Here is a 22991-nt window from a genome sequence, read left to right as displayed (position 1 = left end):
AAAACCTTACTAGCATACCATACTACAACGTATGTCAAGTACCAGGACCAGATACAACAAGCATTGACAAAGCCACAATGTATGGATTATTTAGTGAGAATGTTCTGTGTGTTGAATTTTGAAATGTACAATGCTTTTGTTTCATAAGAAAGAGAGGAACAGAGAGAGTCAAGAAACAGAGAGGCAAAGAGAGAGAGAGGCAAAGAGAGAGAGAGAGAGAGAGAGAGAGAGAGAGACAGCGAGAGAGACAGAGAGAGAGAGAAAGTATTTTTGTGTGAAAAGTTCACCCACACAGAACAAGCACAGTTTCAGCAGCAGTTTCATTCACACAAAAACAGACCCTGCATAGGTAGTCCCATGCAACTTCATTTACAACCACTGAACAGTTACAATTCAGAAATAAGTATTAGATGCCTGGAGCACCACTGGTGGATTGCATGCAGCAGCAGAGCAAGCTTCATTCCCAAATGCAAAACCGCAACTGTATGATAATCTGTACTGCAGGCTGCCCTGTCAAACACAAAACAATCACTGCACTGCACATACAGTGCTAGTGACAGCTGCTTGATGAAGGCTAACTCCCAAGTGGGCAGCCAGTTACACCAGAATACAAGATAACACTGTATTACTCTGCAGGGTCTGGCTAAACACGCACTCTAAGGCCAATACGAGATTTAGAGGTAGCCAACGTTTTGTCTCCCATAGAAATAGTGGAGGAAGCAAGTAGGCTTCTGATTGGCTGAGTGGGATACAGGTCCTAATATTGTGTTAGGTGGAGGCCTAATGTCCGAGTTTGGGTCTTGCTTTGAGGCCACAGTTTGGATCTTGGTTTGGGGCCACTTAGTAACCTTTCCAAAGATGAGCTGAGTGGGGGAAAACTTGCAGTTGATTATCTCTATGCCCAAGTGGGATGCGAGGTCATTGGTGGCAGGCACTGGAAGCAGAAGAACAGCTCTCATGATTTTCAATCAAATAGGAAAATGGTGGAGCAATTGGAAGTGAAGAATTGCAGAAGAAAGAGAACTCCTCCTGTTGGGGTGCGGTGCATCTTTCCAGGTCAGGTGAGCCATAGCCTGGTCAGCAGAAGGTAACGCTGGTGTCAAGCAATGATGGATCAGGTCGAGGACCCAGTCTCTGGAATGTCAACATTCACTAGAGGTTTCTTGGTAGCTAGCTGGTATTTCATTTTTAGCAGCCGTAGGTTTAGGACAATATAGTTTGCTGGTGCCTTCATTTTCTGTTGTCCCATCCTCTTCATGCGAGGCCCACAAATGCCAGAACATCAATGTTTCCTGGGAGCAGAAAATCGTCAAGGGCTTGTGCCACCAGGTTAGGAGAACATAACCTCGCTTTGCTCTCCGGTAACTTTTAAGCCTGGTAAATATAGTACTTGAGTAGGACTTTCCTGTCAGAAAGGGTGTAGGTAATGTGAACGTTCACAATAGCCTCCTAGTAATCCATCTTTTGGCATCTACGTCTGTACTTTGGGTCTCGTCCACAGTTGTTGCAAGGTAAAGGAGCAGACCTTCCACTTTTAGGGGAACTGGAGCAGGAGAAGGAACCCAGGTCTTAATCATAGGTTTACATCTATTCATTCATTCTCGCAGCCACCTGACCATTCAACGTTCAACTTTCACATGTTTCTTCCTGGTTAGGCTCTCATATGTTTATTCAGGATTAAATCTAGGCATTGTCCGCAAACTGGCCATAGCTTGTCTTAACAACTGTAGTCCATGATGTCAGAGGCAGGTAGTAACCATGACATCATATGAATGCAAAGGTATCCCATTCACTCTGACATAGGAACAATGTTCAGCCACAGTACTTCGTACTGGATTTTACGTAGGGATTCCCCATAGGGACACACCCAGGAATCAGCAAACTGTATCATGTTATGATGACTAAAAGGCTTCCACCAACCAGTGAACCCCAAACAGCCCTGCTTGCAAGGTGCTATGCTGATTCCATGGAACCTTGTCATGGAACACTTCCTTGTGGTATTGTGAGTGGGGATGCACTCAGAATAATGCCAGACACCCTCTGGCTTTTCTGGCAATCCCAGGTGAGCCTCCAGTATTGTGGGTGCTTTCAAGGTCTATGAGGGGGTTGTATAGTAAAATAATGGGGAAAAAATGCAAATGCGCATTTACGGAGCATTCGGTATTGATGAAAATGTCAGTCCCATAATAGCGAACAAGGGGAGCGTGGGTTGCAGAGGTGTCCTCCGCACCCCTTGTTTGGTAAAAATGGGAACAGGTTGCGTTTTTGAAAAATAAAGTTTGGATGAAAAAAAGAAAAAAAGAACCCCGCGGTCGAATTCCCTATCCACTTTAGGAATAGAAAACCTCTGTCGCAGGCAGACGGGATAATCGAGGTTGTGGAGTGAGGGTAAGTAAGCAGAGAAACAGGTAAGTATGGTTCAAGCGGTAGCGGGTATTTATTGAGTTATTTATTTGCATTTTTAAAGCGCTCACACAGCCCGGGGGCATCTAGGCGCTGTTATAGGAAGGAATATGTCTCTTGGTTGCGTATTTATAACACGCTTAATACCCGGAGGTTTTCAAGCGCGGACCTGGGGATCAAACCTGTGTTGCTTTGTGTCATTTTGTTTCCAAGGCAAGCATGTTGCCGCTGAGCTATCCTCCCGGGTAGATGGAAAGCAGTACAGGGTGATTTATTTAATCACGGTACACCGCCATTTTCATATTCAACATTTTTGGATTTGCCAGAACGAGATGCGCAGTGATCACGAGATCCTCTGAGGAGAGCAGGTGGTGCTGCCTACAGTGATGACAAGAAGGAAGCAGCCTTTTTAAATTGTCTAGGCACTGAAGATCTCAGAGTTTTCAGACATTTGCCAGGGGAAGACATAAGCGTGGCAGCCTCCGTAACAGGGAAGGTGAAACTGAGGCGAGCCTGTGCAAAACAGCCCTCAAGAAATTAGAAACGCGTTTCAGTAGGAGGCCTACATTAGTGCTTGATTGTTACCATTTCTTCTTGCGGGTGCAGTTGCCAGGAGGGTCTATAGAAATGTATGTTATGGCTCTGAGGACTCTTTGCTACTTGTAAGTTTACCAGGTTACAGGAGGAGTACATCAGGGACCAGATCATGATGAAAACTAGCAACAAGAAAGTGTGTGAGAGGTTATGGATTGATCAGAACTCTCCTCTGGACAAGGTTATAGAGACTGCCAGGGCTATCGTGGAGTTCTGTGCCAGAGTGCAGGTTGTCACAGAGAGACCCAACAGACCTCTACATAGTGACAATGTGCAAGCAATATTGACTGCCTAGAAGGGTGGTGGTGAAGGAAAAAACAAGCAAGAGGTGCCTCAAAGAGTGGAAGGACAAGGACCACATACAATAGGATCTTGACTGGCAGACAGAGGCAACTGTGCACAAAATGTGGATGTACAAGTCTCCCTACAGGTGCTAAAGAGTGTCCAGTTGGGGCAGTTGAATGGAGGAGTTGTACTGGCAAAGGCCATTTTGCAAGAATGTGTGGGTTGAATGGCAGCACGGGAGTGGAATGCAGTTCAGACAGGGCATTAGAATGGTTGAGGCGGATGACTGCGGCACTGGTGTGGTGGGAGAGGTACTGCTTTTGCAGATTCAAGGGACAGAGAAAAAGGTACTGTGGGACATGCTGACTGTTACTGGTATATGGATCAAAATGTTGGTGGACTCGGGTTCACCCTATATGATGATTGCTCCGCAGATTAATAGAGATAATTATGGAAAGGACCTGTCTGCACTCAGGCCAGCAGACATCAAGCCCAGTACTTATGAGCAAGTACCTATAAAGGTTTCAGGATATGAGTGGGCCAAGATTGAATTCAAGGGGTGGTGCACAGAGGGGAAATTATATGTAGCAAACAAAGGGGTGAGCGTACTTGGATGGGCCGAGCAGGCAGCTTTAGACATACAGATTCGTCCAGGTAGGAGTTGTGCCTGATTTGTGTGTGAGGACGGTGATCAGCCAATGGCCAGTATATCTGCTGAGGATTTGAGGTGGGAGTAGCCTTTGGTTTTTGTGTAAAGGCTAGGAATGTTGCATGGTTTTTCATACAAGATTGTGCTAAAGAGGAAGGCAGTGCTGGAAGTTCATAAGGCCAAGAATGTGCTGGTGCTTGCCAGGGAGGCACTTAAGAGTGAACTTTGCAACCTAAAAGAGGTAGGCATAAGAGAAAAAATTCAATCTTCAAAATGGCTGTCACTCGTTGTGTTGGCTAGCAAGCATGACAGCGGCTTGAGGATGTGTGCCGACTTCCGGGAGCTCACGCGAGCATTTGGGTGGACAGGCACACTTTGCCAAATATTAACACGTTGTTGGCAACTGTTGGCCACGCTGTGTATTTTTCCACATTCAATCTATTCTCAGCATACTACCAGATTGACCTACATGAGGAGTCTTACCCTCTCATATCTTTTGTTACCCACTTTGGGGCATATAGGTTCTGTTGTATGCTATTTCGGCCTAGTGTTGGCTTCCGCCATGTTCCAGCGGTTGATGTAGGTGTTGTGTAGGGATGTACCCGGCATAAGCTACTTTTAAGATGACACTTTGGTGTATGGGAGAGATGAGCGAGAGCACAATACTTGTGTGCACCGTGTGATGCAAATCCGGTGGGAGAGAGGTTTGATATTAAAGTTGGGGAAGTGTCATGTGGGTGTTTGTTGCATCACCTATTTGGGGCACACTATTAATGTCAGTGGTATATTGTCCAGGGAAGGTTTGTTGGAAGTGATAAAGGGGATGCCTGCTCCTCAAAGTAAGGAGCAGCTCAGGACATTCCTGGGAATTACTGCTTATAACTTGAAGTTCATTCCATTGTATGCAGACAAGGCGGTCAGTATGCGCGCTCTTCTGAAGAAGAATACCAAGTTTGAGTGGACGCCTCATTATCAGGCAGAGTTTGTGTGGTAGTAGGAGGATGTATAAAGGTGCCCTCTTTGTGTTCATTTGACCCCAAGTGCAAGACGTTTCTTACGGATGATGCCAGTGAGGTGGATTTGGGTGCGGTTCTGGCAAAGTGACAGAGTGGGGCGTATTGTTCCATTGTATTCGCCTCTAGGACACTTAGGGATGCAGAGAGACATTATGCACTAATCAAAAGGGAGGCTTTGGTAACATCCTGTGGGGTGTTCCATATATCATAAGAACATATCACAAGCCGTTCACAAACGTGTTGACTACTAAATGCTTATGGTCTGTATCTCCCAGGATAGCAAGGTGGATGGTGGATCTACAGGAATTCATTTTTGTGGTGGAGTACATTCCGGAATCTAAGACTGCTGTAGTGGATTGTCTTTCTAGGTTGCCCGTTCCAACTTGTGGTGGTGTTGAGGAGGTGGATGTGTGCATGCAAGTGGCTAGTGTTATTCTGTTGGTTGAAAAGAGTGAGTGGGAGGAAGAGTGCACTACAGATGTGGAGTTGGAATGGATCAGGTCTGCAGAATGGTTGGTTTGCCAATGTTTCTAGAGTGGAGGGGAAGGGTTACATGCAAGCTCTGGATGAGATGGCAGTGGACCCTTGGGGGGTGACCAGAGGTGACCGATTGGTACCACAGGTCAGTCTGAGCGGGAGGCTGGGGACTCTGGCCCATGAGTGCCATCTTGGCCAGTCACTGACTAAGCGGAGTCTGTGCGAGTCATATTGGTGGCCAGGAATGAGGAGGTGGAGGTCAGGGTGAAAGATTGCACAATGTGTATGACCAGTGACAAAAGCAAGGTTCTGCACCCGCAACCAGTGCATCCTGTGGAGGTTCCATGATAGGTATGGTGGATTCTGTCTCTGGATATCATGGGGCATATGGACACCATGGGCAGCGATGCAAGGTTCGTTGTAGTTTTCGTTCATTACATGTCGTGGTGGGTGGGGGCCATGGCAATGGGATCGGTGACGACAGAGAGAGTCATTGAAACATTACACAGGGTTTTTTGCCAGGGTGAATCCGCAAGCATAGTTACGGATAGCAGTTTTCAGTTTGTATCTCACTGCATTCAGGAATTCTTCACAGAGTTTGCCATCAGGCATGATAGGACTGTGCTGTATAATCCCTTGGCTAATGGTCTGGCTGTGTAGTCTCTCCTTCTAGCTTCCATCCTTGGCAATCACCATCTCCCCTATCTATTCTAACTGCTATACTATAACCTAGCCTCCTTCCCTTATGAAGTCTGGAAGGAAAAAGTTTACAAAAGACATCCTGACCACTAACCCCAGTCTACCCATTGCAGACAACTAGATCAGCGCAACTTCCAGACAGATAGTCTATGATATCCTCTTTTCTGTCCCCTCTCCAGATCTGTGGACTCCTCATCTTATCTTTACTCTCTCTCCATTCACATCTTCACCCATTAATGGTGGCACTAGATGGGAAGTACTTTTGGTGGGCTTCTCATCATCCAGGTGTATCATTGATGTCTATTGCAATATCACTCATGGCTCAGGGTCCTCAACCCAACCTCCTCCTCTTTGACCGACCGACGCTTGCTGTCCATCATCAATTTCCATCCTACACCTGCTAGTCTTTCTTCCTTTCTCTCTGTCACCATCCCCCCTCTTCCGACTGCTGTACCACGCCCCTGATCCCCTCATTGAATAACCTTCAAAGGCAGTGACCTGCTGCTTCTAGCCATGATTAATGCTCGCTCTGCTATAAAACGCTCTGCTGACATCTGCCACCTCCTTGAAGACCTTGACCTCAAAATCCTTGCTTTTACCAAGATGTGGTTCAATACCAGCTCAGTCACTGCTTCTGCCTGAGGGCTACAAGATCATCTCTAAGCCCCGCCCTAACCGTACTGGCGGTGGGGTTACCCTGATCTTCCCTGAGTGGGACCCTTCTTCCCTCATACCCACCCATCCATACTCCTCCTTCGAGAGCCTGGTCGGCAAGCTGGTCATCTCTCCCACTTCCTCCCTGACCATTGCCACTATCTACAAGCCACCTGGCTCTGTCACCCTGTTCCTCTCGGAATGGGCTAATTTCTTCTCCTCTCTCCTCACGTCTACCTCTAAACTCTTTTTCCTGGGTGACTTCAACATCCACCGTGACTCCTCAATCATGGCTTCCACTCTCTTCTGTGACCTCTACACCTTGCTCTCCCTCTCCATTATCCCCTCTGGTCCTGCCCACTTGGATGGAAATACTCCTGATGTCTTGCTCCACACTGATCTTTTGCTTTCTGCCCCACCCACCACCTCACTCTCCTGGTCAGACTACTCCCTCCTCTCTTCTCACCTGGGTCCTCTCTGCCCTCTGACCACACCTCCCCTAGCTCTGCCAACCTCGTTCATTGACATCCACCTGATGAAAAGAGTGTCAGCTGCTGCCTTCACATACACCTTCATCTCCCCTCTCCTGCCACTATAGATTCTACCTCTTACTCTGTTCTCTGCAACCTCCATCTTGCCATCACTAACACTCTCGACATTCTTGTACGACATTCTGTCATGAGGATCTGCCAGAAACATGCCACCAAGCATAATACCTCGTACGATTCTAAACTTCCAGCCCTGAAACGCAAGTGCAGAACTGCGGAATGGAAGATGCAGACCTCAGGCTCACACTCCGACAAACTGGCCTGTCACAGACTCTCCATTTGTTCCAAGAAAAGGACCCACATACAAGCATGCATCTCTGGAGCATCCAACAACACGGCTGAACTCTTTACAATCTGCAGGAACTTGCCAACCCTTCAGCAATCTCGACCTAGCCTCTTCCCTCTCTGGCTCTATGCAATGCATTGGCCACACACTTCACTGCAAAACGTCAGGACATCCTGAGCACTCTCTCTTCTTTTTCGCCCCTCTCCTTCTCCCATTCCACTGCCACCTATGGCCTCCCATCCTCCCTCTGCCATTCTCTCTGCCTTCTCTACTAACACATCCGATGAGGTCACTGGGGTTGTCCACTCTATCAAGGTCTCCTCCAAGTAGGTCTCGCCATGTTCTTTCAGAACTATTAAGGACAATATTGGCTCCCTTGCCCCTGCACTTGCTGATTCATGCAATCAATCCATTTCCCTCAAGCACTGTCTTGTGCGCCCCCTCCTGATAAAGCCTTCCGACGACCCCTTGTGTCCCGCTAACTACTACCCCATTTCTATCACCCCCTTCCTTGGGAAACTCTAGGAGAAGCTGGAGTTCCCCCAACTGAGCCAGCATACTGAGCTTGTCGGTTGCCTACACGACCATCAATCTGGATTCCGAGCATCCAGAAGCAGGGAAACTGCTCTCCTGAACACCCGTGAAGAACTGCTCGCAGCTCTCGACTTTAACTCTCCAGATGTCCTCATTTTACTTGATATCTCCTCTGCATTTGATATGGTCAACCACTTCATCCTCATAAAATGTCTCAACGATACCCTTGGTATCTCTGAGCGGGCACTGGACTGGCTGACCACCTTCCTCGCTGACCATCCCTCCGAGGTTATCCTGGACTCTTTCTCCTCTCCCATCTCTATTTCCACCTGTGGAGTTCCCCAGGGCTCCAACCTTTCCCCCTGGCTCTTTAATATCTATCTTGCTCTGCTTGCTCACCTAATTTCCACTTTCTCCCCTTACTTCGAGTGTTATGCTGATTATACACAGCTCTTCTTCAAACATGCCTCTGATCCACTCCTTACTTTCCCCATCATTCCTGACTGCCTATCTGCCATCCTGTCCTGGTGTACCTCTAATGATCTCTGCCTCAACGTCAGCAATACTGAAATCCTTCGCATTGGGACTCCTGCTCCCTCTTTCTCCCCTTCACTCTGGCCACCCTCTATGGGCTCTCCCCCTTCTGCTGCATTTGAAGCCAGAAGCCTTGGAGTCATCTTCAACTCATCTCTCGCCTTACTCCCTCACATCCAGGACCTTGCCAAGAAGGCCCACTTTCATCTCCATCTCGCGCAAAGGAATCCTTCCTTTCCACACTTTCCACCAAAAGCTCAATGTCTCTAGAGCTCTGGTACTCTCTAGGCTTGACTAATGCAACAACCTCTTCCTTAATCTACCCTCTTCCTCTCTCCATCCCCTCCAGCTTATCCAGAATAGGGCTGCAAGACTTATCCTTGGCCTCAAGCCCAGGAACCGTATCTCTCCAGCCCTAAAATCTCTCCACTGACTCCCGGTTGCTGCAAGGATCAAATTCAAATCCCTCTGCATAATCCATAATTATGTCTGGGGTTGGGGAACACGCTATCTGCAACTGGCCCTCACCAAATACTCTCCCTCCATCTCTTTATGCTCCTCCCGCACCAACTCTGTGTGTGGCAAGGGCTTCTCTAAACAGCAAGCTGGTGGCTGATCTCTTTCCTCAGCTGGCTCCCTCCTCTGCAACAGCCTCCCCCTTCCTCTCTGCCTTGAGCTGGATTTCCTCAATTTTCAGACACTCCTCAAGACTTCCCTTTTCACCTCCTTCTTCCCCCTCTCCTTCCCGTGCTAAACCCCACATTCCCTGATATTGGTGACCAGGCCCCTTATGTGTCCTTCTGGGCCCTGGCCTTCCCCCACAATCACCTTCAGACTCCGCCCACTCTCAGCATTTGCCTTTGGACACCCACTGGCCTGTGCTGTCTCACAGGTCTGCACTTATTGTATTATCTGTTGACCACTCTTACCACGTGATCTCTGACAGTTGCTATAACTTACTTCCTTGCACTTCCCTCTGTGGAACTCCTAGCATGTACCCCCTCTCTCTCTGCACTTGCCTTTCTCGCTTGCATGCTCTGAATGCTCAAAAGGCCCTGTGAGCGCTTTGAAATACAATTCCTTGATGTATAAGTGCCTTATAAATGCACAATAAATAAATAAAATAAATACATTAATTAAGTGGGCGGTAAAGATGGCTGTGGCTAATGGTTTGTCTTGGTGGGATACTTTCTCGGAAGCGTTGACGGCATATAGGCGCACTCCATCCTTTTTGACTGGGAGTAAGTACCCTGTTTGATCTCATGAGAGGAAGGTTTGAAGCTTAGATCGGCTGCCCTAGCTGAGGGTCAGGGGCTCACTGAGATCAACATGTGTGAGGTGCTGTAGAGAGTGCATGTCTTTCAGGATTTGATGAGGTTGCGGCGAGGGTACAAATTGCCGACCCAGGTGCAAGTTGGTGACTGTGTGAGAGTGAAGAATCCAAGGTATGTGCCCAAGGGTGTCCAAGTGTTCCTGGCCCCACAGGTGGTGGTTAAGGTGGGGGCGGATATGTGGTTTTGGATGATGGCTCACGGTGGAGCAAGAAGAGGGTTGTGGTGCTGGAGGACATGTTTGTGGTTCAGGGGGATGACCTGGGCAGGTAATTGTATTGGTCTGGTGATAAAAGTTCCAATTTTTCAAAGGAAGGGGAAAAGCTTGTGAGGCATGGTGCATATGGGGGAGAGATGGGTGCAGGAGAATTCGGTGCCCGTTGATGAGGACTGCGAGGTGGGTAGTGAGAATCTTGTATGTGAGGGTGTGGGAACATCAAGTGACTCAGGTGGTGAACGGGGTTGCATGGCATTGAGTCGCTTGCCGAGACCAAGGGTCCCACCCATGAGATTGAGAGATTATGTGTGTGATGGGAATTGAGGTCCAGTTCTTACATTTGTTGTTCCGCATTGGACTGGATGGAGTTCCATCTTCTGTTACATTTGTTGTTCCGTTAATGATTGGTGTTTGTCCATCCTTTCACTCTTCCTGTGTTTGTCTTTGTTGTTGTTGTTTGTTGTTAGAGAGGGAGAAGTGCTATAGTGGTTCCATGGAACCTTGTCATGGAACACTTGCTTGTGATTTTGTGAGTTGGGGATTCTAATCGCTGTCTCACATTGAATGTTGGTGGGCACTCCTGTTGGCTTTGCGCGTCCGGGTCTTCCTCAATAACCATTACCTGCCATCCCCACTCCCGACGTCCTCTCCTCATTTCACAAAGATACTCACAAAGAAAAGGCCTGGTTCAGGGTTCCCGGGAACCTGAGTGGCCTAGCTCCCTCAGGAGGCTCTCGTGGTATTTGTATCTCTGATCAGGACTTGGATGAGGACTTTTCAGGAAAAAAGTCAGTCAAACCAAAGCAGAAATCTGAAAACAAAATCACAGGTGATTTGTGCTACAGGGTTAGGATGGGAGTTTGAGTCTCACATTTATGACCTGAAAGATGTTGATGTTTATATGTTTTTCACATAATTTAGACAGATTACTGGAAATACCATACCATACCATACCATACCGTACCAAAGAAAACAAATGGCTGATATAAGTAGAATTTAACACAATGCATTAATTTCACAGCTGGACCCAATCTCAACAACAACTTGTTGTGCAGCACATGGGGAAACTTCCACTATAAGACCTTTGACCGGGATGTTTTCTACTTCCCCGGAACCTGCAATTACCTCCTCTCCTCCAACTGCAAAAGCAACATTGAGAGTTTCAACATCCAGCTTCGGCGCACAATTATAGATGGCATCCCAACTATCTCCTACATTACCATCGTGATAAACGGAGAGTTCTTCATCATAACCAAGGACTCCATCCGAATGAACGGCAACTTGTAAGTCCAGACGTCATAACAGATCAAGGGCCTATCTTAGAAGGCCTCATGCTATACACATGATTTTGTGCATAGGTTCAAGTGTGGTATTTGTACCATTCTTTTATAAATGTATATTTAATTAATGTTTTTGTGATATTTATAGAGCGTGGGCATATCTCTTAAATTTGGCAGATTATTATACGTATTATACCTAGAAAAAAGGTGTCCAGACATATAAAAGTACATGATAGTGGCAGTGTGAATGATTGCCATCTGACGAGGGTGTAAAAGCCCTGGACTTTTTAATTTGTTTTAAATTAATAAAATGATGCGGGTAGTTCTACTTCAGGAAGGGAAATCTGCTAATCAGATTCCCCTTTCATGAACTCTATGCCAAAAGAATAGTGTACAATTGTTCCCTGCTGCATTAGTAGCCTGATCTGCAGCTCCTCTGCTTCATTGGCACAGAACTTGCATTTAGAGGTCACTGGTGCCCAGTGACAGCCAAGTCTTTGCAGTGCAGGGGTTGCCTTTCAGATATGCACCTCTGTTTAAAAAAAAGCTAATTATGAGTCTACTGTTCTGGTGGCACGTTACACTTTAGGTATGCATAAGGTTTCATGGGATTTATTTATTCAACAATTTCATCTGTATTTTTCCATATTTCATTTTGTGCCTACATTATCTGTATATATTTTTTTACTGTGTAGAATAAAAAGGTGTTACTAATATTTTTCCACATATATTACAATGAGAAAATATATAATGCTTGGATGCAATAAGGAAATTCTCAAAGAGCTGAGTCCCCACACATCCAGCTACAATGTATTGTTACAACCCCTCAAGTGCCAAGGACGAGTCGTCCTTTCTGCATAAACTTGCATAAAAGCCTGTCATTTAAGGGACACATGGCCTGCTATTGTTACTGGCCCGAGAAACATCTCTGTAATCATGTACACAACTGGAAAGGGAAATCAATTCATTTTTATATCCTCTCTGTTGAATTAATTTCCAGACATTGGACAGAAAGACATGATAGAGATATAAGCAAGAGACCTTAATTTTTGCCCTTTTCTGTTTTTTACAATTAAATACTGAAAGGAACCCCACGTTATTTCCTTCTGTATTTATGTAAAGAAATCAGTAAAATCATAAAGTGGAAACCTTAGATTTAAGCCATACCTGAGTTAAGGTTTGGTGGATGGTATTTTTCAAAATGATTACAGCCACATCAAAGTGGTATCAAACATATGTCGGTGATCCCTGCTTAACTGTGGAACGATTATGTGTATTCCCCCAGCCAGACTGTTTCTGCTTTCCCAGCAAGACTGTAACCATGGGGGATTACCTCTCTTTGTTCATTTGTGAGGGTAGGTAACCGTGATCAATTGGATTCTGCTTCGCAGGAGTACAAGGACGAGTAGGGGTAAAATAACCCATTGAAACCTCACACTTCTACAAACCAAAACACAACACAATTTATTTGTATTTGTATTTGTATTTTATTATTTATATAGCGCTTTACACCAAAGCGCTTTACAGCATAACAACCAAAATACATTAAACATGGAACACAGAAGCAATAAAATAAACATGATTCAAACCAGAAAAACAGCATGTAGAACAATTTGCATTTGGGAAGGAAGAGAAGAGGAGAGGTATGGGAAGGAAGAAAGGGAAAGGGGAGAGGGAGTAGAGGGGAGGGTGGAAGTCAAATGGGGGAGAGACCGGATGAGGTAATGGAACAGGAAGGTGGAGGGGAAAGAAGAGGAGGAAGGGGAAAAGAGTCTTGGAGGGGGTTGCAGAAGGAGTGTTTTTAAGGAGGAACGGAAGGATGAATAGGTGGAGATGGGGCGTATAGAGAAAGGGAGCGAGTTGCAATGTAAGGGAGCAAGGAGTTGGAAAGAGCGGAAACGAGAGGAGGCACAGGGAGGAGGGGAACAGAGAGTAAAAAGTGATCAGCGGAGCGTAGAGAGCGAGAGGGGGCACAGAAAGAGAGAAGAGAGGAGAGGTAAGGAGGGGCAAGGTCTGGTCACTGAAGCAGCAGCTTAATCCTGCAGCTCCTGGGCCCTCTCCTTCAAGATATATAATTGACGATAATGAACTCAAAGAAGAAAATTTAAATGGTGGAAAATCCTACCCCCAAGTAAACCAAAGTAGACCTCTGAGATGAGTGAAACTCCCAGCCCTCAGGACATCTATACTCTTGTACTGAAGGTGGCCCAAGATGCTCGAGACGTCAAGACATCTATGGCTGAACTTAACCTGAAGGTGTCCCGTCTGGATAACAGGGTCACTGGTTTGGAAAAAGGCTCTGCATCTATGGGCTCAGAAATTGCAGGAAGCTTCAGAGCCTATAACAATTTGAAGGATGAGCTCCAGAAAGAGAAGGAGAAGTACCTGGAACTGGATTTAAAACTACGAGGTAAAAACATAGGATTGGTGGGGATATTAGAAATGGCAGAGTCCAAAAGTGGCAACTTTTCTTTACTTTATTTTATTTATATAGCGGACAATGGACCCATAGGCATGATGGCGCGTAACATGACAAACAATAATACAAACAATAGGTAACATAGAACAAGAAACATTATAAGTACGACCTAAAGACCAGTATAGAGCCCCTAAGTGAACAGGAAGGCAAGCCCATATTGCAACCATAAGCAAAATAAAGCTAACATGTAGCTTCATAGTTATTCACTAGAAAAACACTTTGAGAATTAATTTACAGTTAGTGTCCCCTCTCACGAAGTAGTTACACAGACTGAGATAGCAGGGGAGCGAGCTAAACCAGCACCTTACTATGGCACAATCACTGTTTGGCATGGAACACCAGTCGCTCAGCTCAATACGACGAATGACTTTAGGATCCGACAGTCTAACAGAGCCTGGTCCTCTGCGTTGGCATAGCCATGCTAGAACTTTATTTCTTAAAGTTTCTCTTGTCTCTTTTGCAGTAACTTTCGGGATATTTGAGATAATAAAATTACATTGGTCCATGATAAACGCATGTGTACTAAGGTCCTTCATACAAGGCATTAGCAGTTTAATTGATCGCACATTCCGCTTGACAGCTTGCTTGGGAGCAGGATTGCTTTCAGGAGCTTGTAATTCACAATTGTTATCTTGGATGTAATCTGGTACTAATTTTACCTTGGATATGTCCTCGAGTAGCTCCTTATCAACAGAACTGGAGTGATTGGTCTGTTCCTTAATGCTCGTCGGTGTCCCAACTGATACTTGGAGGGAGTCAGTGATGTGGTTAGTTTGCGGAGCTTGTTCATGACTCGCTACTAGTATATTGGTTACGGTAGCCATGCTCTGATTTTTTTTGCTGTTTCAGCTCAGCTGTGGGAAATGTTGGGACAGTTTGTGTTGCCATGCTGACTTTATGCAGACATATGACCGCTACAGACTCATTTAGAGTGGCCATAAGAGCACAGAGATTCTATAAGTTATGACACTGCTGGAGTTCTGTCAGGATACATTCTTTTAGATGTAAAAACTGCATAGTGGTAGTGTGATCTGCTTGGATAGATGATCTCTAAGGGCCCTTTGCTAAGGTTAAGGGTGTGGATCTTATAGGGTCAGAGTCTTTAACCCTCCTAATAGGCTAGCCACAGCTGGTGAGAAAGCTGCCCCAGCAAGGTCTATCAGGCTCTTGCCGACTGAATGCTCTTGGGTGGATGGTACTGTATTTTCAATAATGGGGACCGGACCGACCAGGTCCAGATTGAAATTCCTGCTGATAGAGTCTCCCTCGTGTGCTTAGGGCTAGAACCTCGGAAAACGGTCCCTGATGCACAGAGGTGAGATAGCTGGAGAGCCATGGCCAGACCAAGAGAGAGTCTCCCTCGCCTCCAATGCAGATTTGTTTACAGCCTGGTGACCAGGCAAACAGCTTGGAGAACCAGGCTTGTTTATGTCCTCCATATAGAAATGTGGAGGGAGTCAGTGGACTGACAGATTTATAGCTGCACCTCATGGCTGTCACCACTTGAATTGGTACCTGCAGTTTAGCTGCGTGCAGGTGTTCAGATGAAGAAAGAGATCCTAGCGAAATCTTACCCCGTTGGCTTAAGCCATGCAGTATAAAACACGGACCGGCACCTCAAAGATATTGCCCAGTAGCCGCCCGAAGTCGCCGGCCACTGTGTATACACCCCATTCCTGGGTAGCAATGGGCAAAAGGGGGTCGCAAGGTCCAACGGTCGGAGCAGCTATCAGTTTCCTATCTCGGCGACCCCTTTGTGATTCAGGTCTTTAAGAAATGCTTTAACTTTGACTCAGCTGCTGTAAATGATATTGACCATTTCTATAGAGTTGGGAAGAGATCAGGTCCCAGGGCCAGACAAATTCTGATTGCCTTTCTGAATACGAGGACAAAGGAAAATCTAATGAATGCAGCCAGAATTAAAGGTAACACCAGTTATAAAGGGAACCCTATATTCCTTTATCTGGATTATCCTAAGGAGATTCTGATGAAGAGAAGGGCTTTTAAGGGAGTTAAAGACTTGGCTAAACATTTGGGCATATATGTATACCTGACTAAAATTAACATTTTGACCTTACGCTTACCAGATGGAGAGAAAGCTACTTCTGATCCGAAAGAAGCCATGCAGTGGTTGGAAGTATTAAGAAAGGGGTCTGCCTGTGCCCCATGATTGGTTTTGTGGCTCCCTTCTTCTGGCTGGTGTTTTTGATTTTTTAGTGATTTTTATTTTTTAAAATTTTTTTAATTTTTGGTTGAAAATTGGACTACTTGTGCCAATAAAATGGCGCTGCATGGTTGTGGCAGTTAAACGTTATTCAAATCAACAACGTGGGCAGGATGTTTTCTTTCGTTTATTCGCTTGTGCGGAGTGAAACAAAGGACCTTTGACGTGCTATTGGTGTGCTGTGAGATTAGCTGACTCGAGTCTGCGGAACGGCACAGCTGACTTTCGGAGTTCGTATGCTCGGAGGAGGGAGCTGCGCAGATCAGAGTCATAGTTTCCCGCTCTGAAACAAGATTATTCGATACAATGAACGCGGGACTTAGATGCCTGCCAGAACCCGATGACAAGGTCAAATTCTATCAGACGGGTGGCGCAGATCTCACTACGGTGAGCTTGCGGGTGCTACTGTAACTCCCCCTTATTCCTGGACTGCAGCGCTGCCATTTCTTCGGTGAGAACAATCGCTTTGTTCTGGCTTGGTGTATGGAAACTTTCTTATCCGAGTGGCTGACAATGTATGATGTTTAATATTATGAACTAAATGAACTGCGCCCAAAGACAGTTTTCTTCTCTTTCGAGCCCAGCAATGCAACAGTGCTGTTTACATCCTGCATTGGCATGTATCTGATCATTGCATCTAATGCCATTCAATCGAAATTTTTCCATCTAAAAAATGTCCATCGAATGCATATTTTTGGGGAGTAAAGGGTTCATTTTTGTTTAGGTGCATTTTAAAGGGTAAAAAACAGGGGTTTGGGACAACGCTGGAAAAAATTTGATGCAAATGCATGTCGATGCAAGGAATTCGATGCAATGACCAGAAACGCATTGGCATTGAAGCTATGTTCATTATGACGGAAAGCATGCTTATACTTGCCAGCTTCCTGTTTGAGATTTTATTGGTTATTGCAAGGCTAAACGTACATGCTTGTTGTTGTTAACATATATGCAATCATTTTCTACGCCTGACACACGCTGAGTCTAGCAATCTGGGTTCATTGGTTTTGAATGCTCGTTGAATCAATATTGTGTAGTAGACTGTAACAAGAATTGTGCTCCACCTTGCTTGAAGTACTGGATGACGTGTCCATGAAACTCATTCATTTACTTATCTCACATTCTGTTCCATTGAGCTTATGAACCTCAAAGGCTTTGAGTCTAAACATGTTTCTGTTGCAAATCTACCTCTTCCAGGATCTGATATTATTTCTATTGACCTCAAGGGCCCTCATTTCGAGTTTGGAGGTAAGCTCCGTCCATTACCGGCATGGTGCAAATAGCGTGTCTGTGCTGGAAATAGACTGCTAAAAGCGCACCATTACGAGTTCGTGGGCACAAGCTTTGCGCCATGCCGGTAATGAACGTTTCAGCATGCCGCAAAAAGTCCCGAAAAACCACCTACCGGCATGAACCGCACCATAGCGAACATTACCGCCATAGAGCAACGCAGCATTAGCGGTGACCGTAAAAAGCGGAACCAGAAATAACGTCATCGCACAGGAATGGGAAGAAGCAGGGCGGCCATCTTTAAAAACACAATCCATTGCCATCCTCACCAGGCAGGACCCCTGGCACACTGTTGACCTACCGGAAAGTAAATACCACTACCAAGGAATGCCCAAAGCGCCAAAGAAGGGAGCTGTTCAGCCCAGATGAGCTGCATATGCTTGTGGATACCCTCCACGAGGATGCTGGAACTGTTTTCAGCAGCAACATGCGGAAGGAGGCGGTGCTGAAGAAAAAAGAAATATGGGCACTAGTGGCCCAGAAGGTGAGCGCTGTGGGCAACACCCCCCGCACCACAAAGGATTGCCGCAAAAGGTGGGACGACCTGCGGCTGAGGGTGCGGAGCATCCTCTCTGCGAATAGAAGCCAGGCCCTGGAGACTGGGGGAGGCCCAAGTTCGCCTATGAAATTCATGGCATGGGAGGAGACATGTGCAGCCATGATAGGCTCCGAATCCATTGAAGGGGTCGGAGAAATGGAGTATGGTGCTACGTCATCCGCTGATGGAGGTGAGTGTCCAAAGTCAATACTGCCAACACCAATGTTATGAAAGTCACTGCTAAGGTCTGGCCAAGGAGTCACGGCATGGTCGGCCACACCCCCCCTTGTAAATAATGCCGAAGCAAGTGAGACCCAAGCTAGTGCCAGGTGCAAGGCCGTAATGTATATGACACATACCACACAAAGTGGCCCATTCCATGAGGCACACAGGGTAGTTGAGGTAAACAGTGTGCATGTTAGACAGCACAGTACCCGGCCAACATGAGTGACACCGACATATGCATGCATTTACCACCCAAGTATTGAATGATATGCCGTTCCCTACCCAAATGCTGATAACCCACAGATATCTGAATGTGCTATTGTAGCCATGTATAAATGCTCGCTCTCAAATCATCACTCCTGCCGTCCCTCTCTTCCACCCAGACAGGCAGTGAGCATGAAAGTGAGGAGCAGGAGTGCAACCATCCCAGCACTTCCAGGGGCCAAGGCAGGGGCCACCGTCTCCCAGCGAGGAAGACAACACCTGGACATGTACCACCAGCTCCAGCAAGGCCCGTGGAGGGTGCACCACCACCACACCCACCCCCACCCTTCCCTGCACTGACTGCAGACACATGCTCAAAGCCACGGTCTGAGGAGTCGAGTGTGGCTGGGGTGGTGGCAACCTCGGCCCCCCTCGAAGTTGCGGACTGCCCCAATTCCATCTGGGGAGCGACTGAGGATGACTCAGTTGAAGTCATGCACAACCCTGAAGCCTACTCTAACACCCAGGTATCTTTTAGTGACTCAGGAGAGACCGACACATTTGAGCAATCTGGCCAAGGACCAAAACAGGGACATGCCAGTCCTGTGCCCAGTTCCCTTGAGGAAGAGCTGGCAGGACATGTCAGCCCAATCCCCAGCCCTGATCACAGATTTTGCGCAGGATGATCGGCAGGCCAGGGAGCAGTGGCATGATGAATTGAGGGCACTGGGCCAGGTAATAACGGACAGCACCAACCGGCTCTGTGAGGTGCTCAGCCGCATAGCCGATGCTTTGGAGGTTGCTCATTCTGGCCAACAGCCTCAGCATGAGGGCACCCCTTCAACGAGCAACTCCACCCAGACCATCCCACTCCGTCGGTCGATCCGTGCCCAGCGCCGCCGGGACATGCCTCCCCTTGGCCCCGGTAGCACAGAATGACTTTACTGCCAGCCACATGTGGGCTACGTGGACCCTATGGGACTAGTGTTGGGGAGTTGTGGGGGGAGGAGAAGGGGGTGAGGGTGTGTGGAGGAGTTAGGGGGGAGGGGAGAGGGGTGAGGGTGTGTGGGGGCGTTGGGGGGAGGGGGAGAGGGATGAGGGTGGTGGAGGGTTTGTTTTTCACTTAGACATTTTCACTATTAATACACCGGTTGTGTTGCAAAGAAAAACCAGAGTGGACATTCATCATTGCGCATGTGTCATTTAATATATAACAGTGCATAGTGTACATGTATCCCCACACCCAGTGCCCTATGTCTTCAAATTATGACACCCTCTGTTGACTTGTGTGTCAGAAATATTGTCCAATCAATGACTGGCGCACGGCACGTCCCTCCTGTGCATCGGCACCCTAATGATGTCCTGCCACATCTTCCTCCTCCCCATCATCATCATCTGCTGGTAGCAGTCCCATGTCAGGGGGCAGGGGCACGTTCCGACGGATGCACATATTGTGCAGCATTACACATGCCATGATGATCTTGGTCACCTTCTCATGGCTGTAGAGGAGTGCCCTACCCGACCGGCTGAGGCAGCGAAATCGTGCCTTCAACAGGTCATAGGTCTGCTCAATCACCACACGTGTACAAGTATGGGAATGATTGTAGTCCTCCTCGTGCATGTTCTGTGGGTTTCAGACAGGGGTCATGAGCCACGGCTTCAAGGGATAGCCACCATCACCTCCATGAGAGGGGAATGAAGGTAAGTGTTCGAACATTCATGGTGGACAACTGTACTAGTCTCACATGGCAGCAGGTAATTTCTGCCCACACACACATGTCCCTGGATGCATTTACCCCATTTCTGGCCACGCTATGTGTCCTGTGCAATGGACTGATGGAGTGGGTTGCATCTTCGAGATGGGTCATGGTGTGCACTGACATCTTGTTGCACGCGCATCGTATATACATGCAGCAGTGTTGGAGTAAAATCATTCATGTGTTGTGTCCTGTGAGATTTTGTAGTAGGGAGTGTTGGCTGTAGTCAGTACCATATTTGTCATTCTGCACTGATCAGTTCCATGGTGACTTGCAGCGCTCCTATGGGTGTGCAGAACCAGGGACACACTGTGGTATGCCTGGTTGGCTCAATTCAATGCACTCCCAGGGATGACTGTCATGTGTGGTGATATGCTGGATATAGCAACATAGTGCATATGCAGTGTATAGTGCAGGATGGCCTTACGGTGTGTGAGGGCTGCCGATGAGTGGAGCATGTGTTGTGGGATGTGGGCTGGTTAACTGTTAGTCATGTAGTGATAGGTGTCGGACTTACTTCATCACTATGGAATTTGGTTGTCATGTGCCGTTTCAGTTGCTTTGGGGAACAGTGTTCGGTGATGTGCACATCTTGCACTGACGTCAACATTACCAGCCAGGTGGAATATGTATCCCCCCTTCCCACCCAGTTGGAGTATGCATCCCCCCCATCCCACCCAGGTGGAGTATGCACCCCCCCTTCCCACCCAGATGGAGTATGCATCCCCCCCTTCCCACCCAGGTGGAGTATGCATCCCCCCCTTCGCACCCAGGTGGAGTATGCATCCTCCCCCTTCCCACCCAGGTGGAGTATGCAGCCACCCACCTCACAACCCCCATGCACTTCCATGGGCCAGTCAGGCAACTCACCAAGCAGCCAGGCACGTCGTCCAGCATGTCGCTCCATGAAGCGTGGTAGCGTGGAGTTCCGCAGGACCAATGAGTCATGAGTTGATCCAGGATATCGGGCAAAGCAATGTGTGATGATTTTGCTGGCATTGCATACCATCTGCACATTGATGGAGTGGTATTGTTTGCGATTGCGATACACCACCTCCATGGCATGTGGGACTACCAACTCCACATGGGTGCAGTCAAGGGCACCTACACAATTTGGCATGCCTGCCAGTGCATGGAAGGCAACATTTGAATCGAATATCTCCTGGGGAATCCGTGGTAGGGATATGTAGTCCCTTGTGTGCTTGAGGAGGGTATCCAGCACTTGGTTCAGTATCCGGGAAAATAAGGGTTGTGATATGAAATGCATGTGCACCTCTGTGTGCTGGTAGGTGCCTGTGGCAAGGAAGTGCAGCACAGACACTACCTTCAGTAGAGGGGGGATGGCGGTGCGTATTTCTATGAGGCTCACTATGTCATTGTGTATCATGTCCACTACAGTGGTGATGGTGTCACGGTCAAGCCGGTACAGGGTGTAGATTTGCTCAGGTGTTAGGTTGAAGGGGGTGGTTTTGATGCGAGGGATTGGGGACTGCCGGTGTGGTAACGGTGGCTGCACTGGTGGGGCATGCTAGGGCTGTCTCACCCGCCTTCTCCTCCTGTGTCTCCTCTGTGGTGGGGGCTGTTGTTGTTGTAGTTGTTGTTGTTGTTGAGGCCTTGCAAGCAGGGCCTCCAGCTCCAGTAATGCTACTACTATTGGTATCATCTTGGTGTGGGAGGTGTGCTCCTTTTGTACTGGCCCTCACTCCATTGCCTCCACCTGTGTTGATTGTGTGCACCTGCGGCACTTCTTAACACTGATCAGGGTTCTTTACATCTTCTCTGAGATGCTGGTATTTACACCATGCCAGTAAGCTCTTTTTCGGCCTTCAGGAGGTCATTATTTGCATGTCCACATTACTTGGGATCAGCTCCGGTTTACGGCATGCCGCTAATGCCGGCAGGGTGTGTCGCGCGCACGTGCATAGACCGCTATTTACGGCATCGTAAAGTACGATGCCGTAAATAGCAGTCTGGTTGGTCAGAATAGCCTGTAGCGGTAAGCGGTGCCGGTAATCCTTTACCGGCATTGTTTTTCCCTTCCCTCCAACCTCGAAATGACCCCCAATATGTACTGTTTTTGAAGCAGATGGCTCATATGTACTAAAGATGGAAATGTACTTTACCTCTCTGATGTTCCATTAGATTGCTAATTTTGTCAGTTCTTGAAACGGTTCCATGTGTTAATAAGTCTGCAAAAATATCACCATACAAAAATATCGCCATATTTTTGCAGTGATATTAAGCCATGCAACCTGCGGGGGACATTCCAGCAAAACCCATAATTTTTTTAATGGGAGCGGGGGACAACCCTGCAACCCCCAGACCTAATAAACCCATACATTATCCCCACTAATAATATCACCTATGGCCATACCCCCCATATATATGGTGATATTATTGGTGCGGATATTACCTGATACCCTTGAAACCTATAAACAGTAACAATGAGGGTTGGTCTGACATCTGTATAGAATATCATTCAAATATCAGTAACACAATTCTTCACAAGATAATTGTATGACTTGAGATATTTCATGAACTCACTAAGACCCTCTCGATGGGAGTATTTAGTTATTGTCATCACTTTCAAGCATACAGATTTGATTCATGGGTATCATTTCTGTACGTTGTTTATTTTATCTCACTATTTTAGATCATTTGTGACTCCACTGAGGCTTGGAATTGTCATTAGGTGGGAAGTTGCCCGTTGGCAATGTTTTTTTTTTTGTATCATGGTTTGGTATTTTATGTCTTTAAGCAACCTTCAAAT

The 22991-nt window shown here is 47.0% G+C and overlaps 1 protein-coding gene across 1 annotated transcript in view; it reads left to right on the top strand.

Annotated features, from left to right (window-relative positions):
• The window catches only part of LOC138503896 (mucin-2-like), a 577632-nt gene that overhangs the window by 67430 nt on the left and 487211 nt on the right, over positions 1-22991 (top strand). The window contains exon 3 of the mRNA XM_069623967.1: positions 11249-11510. Within this exon, the coding sequence (XP_069480068.1) occupies positions 11249-11510 (262 nt within the window). The remainder of the gene's footprint in view (positions 1-11248; positions 11511-22991) is intronic.

This window comes from Ambystoma mexicanum, chromosome 11 (assembly GCF_040938575.1).
Source record: "Ambystoma mexicanum isolate Mex_15411 chromosome 11, UKY_AmexF1_1, whole genome shotgun sequence".
Lineage (NCBI taxonomy): Eukaryota > Metazoa > Chordata > Amphibia > Caudata > Ambystomatidae > Ambystoma > Ambystoma mexicanum.
This window is presented reverse-complemented; position numbering and strand designations above follow the sequence as displayed.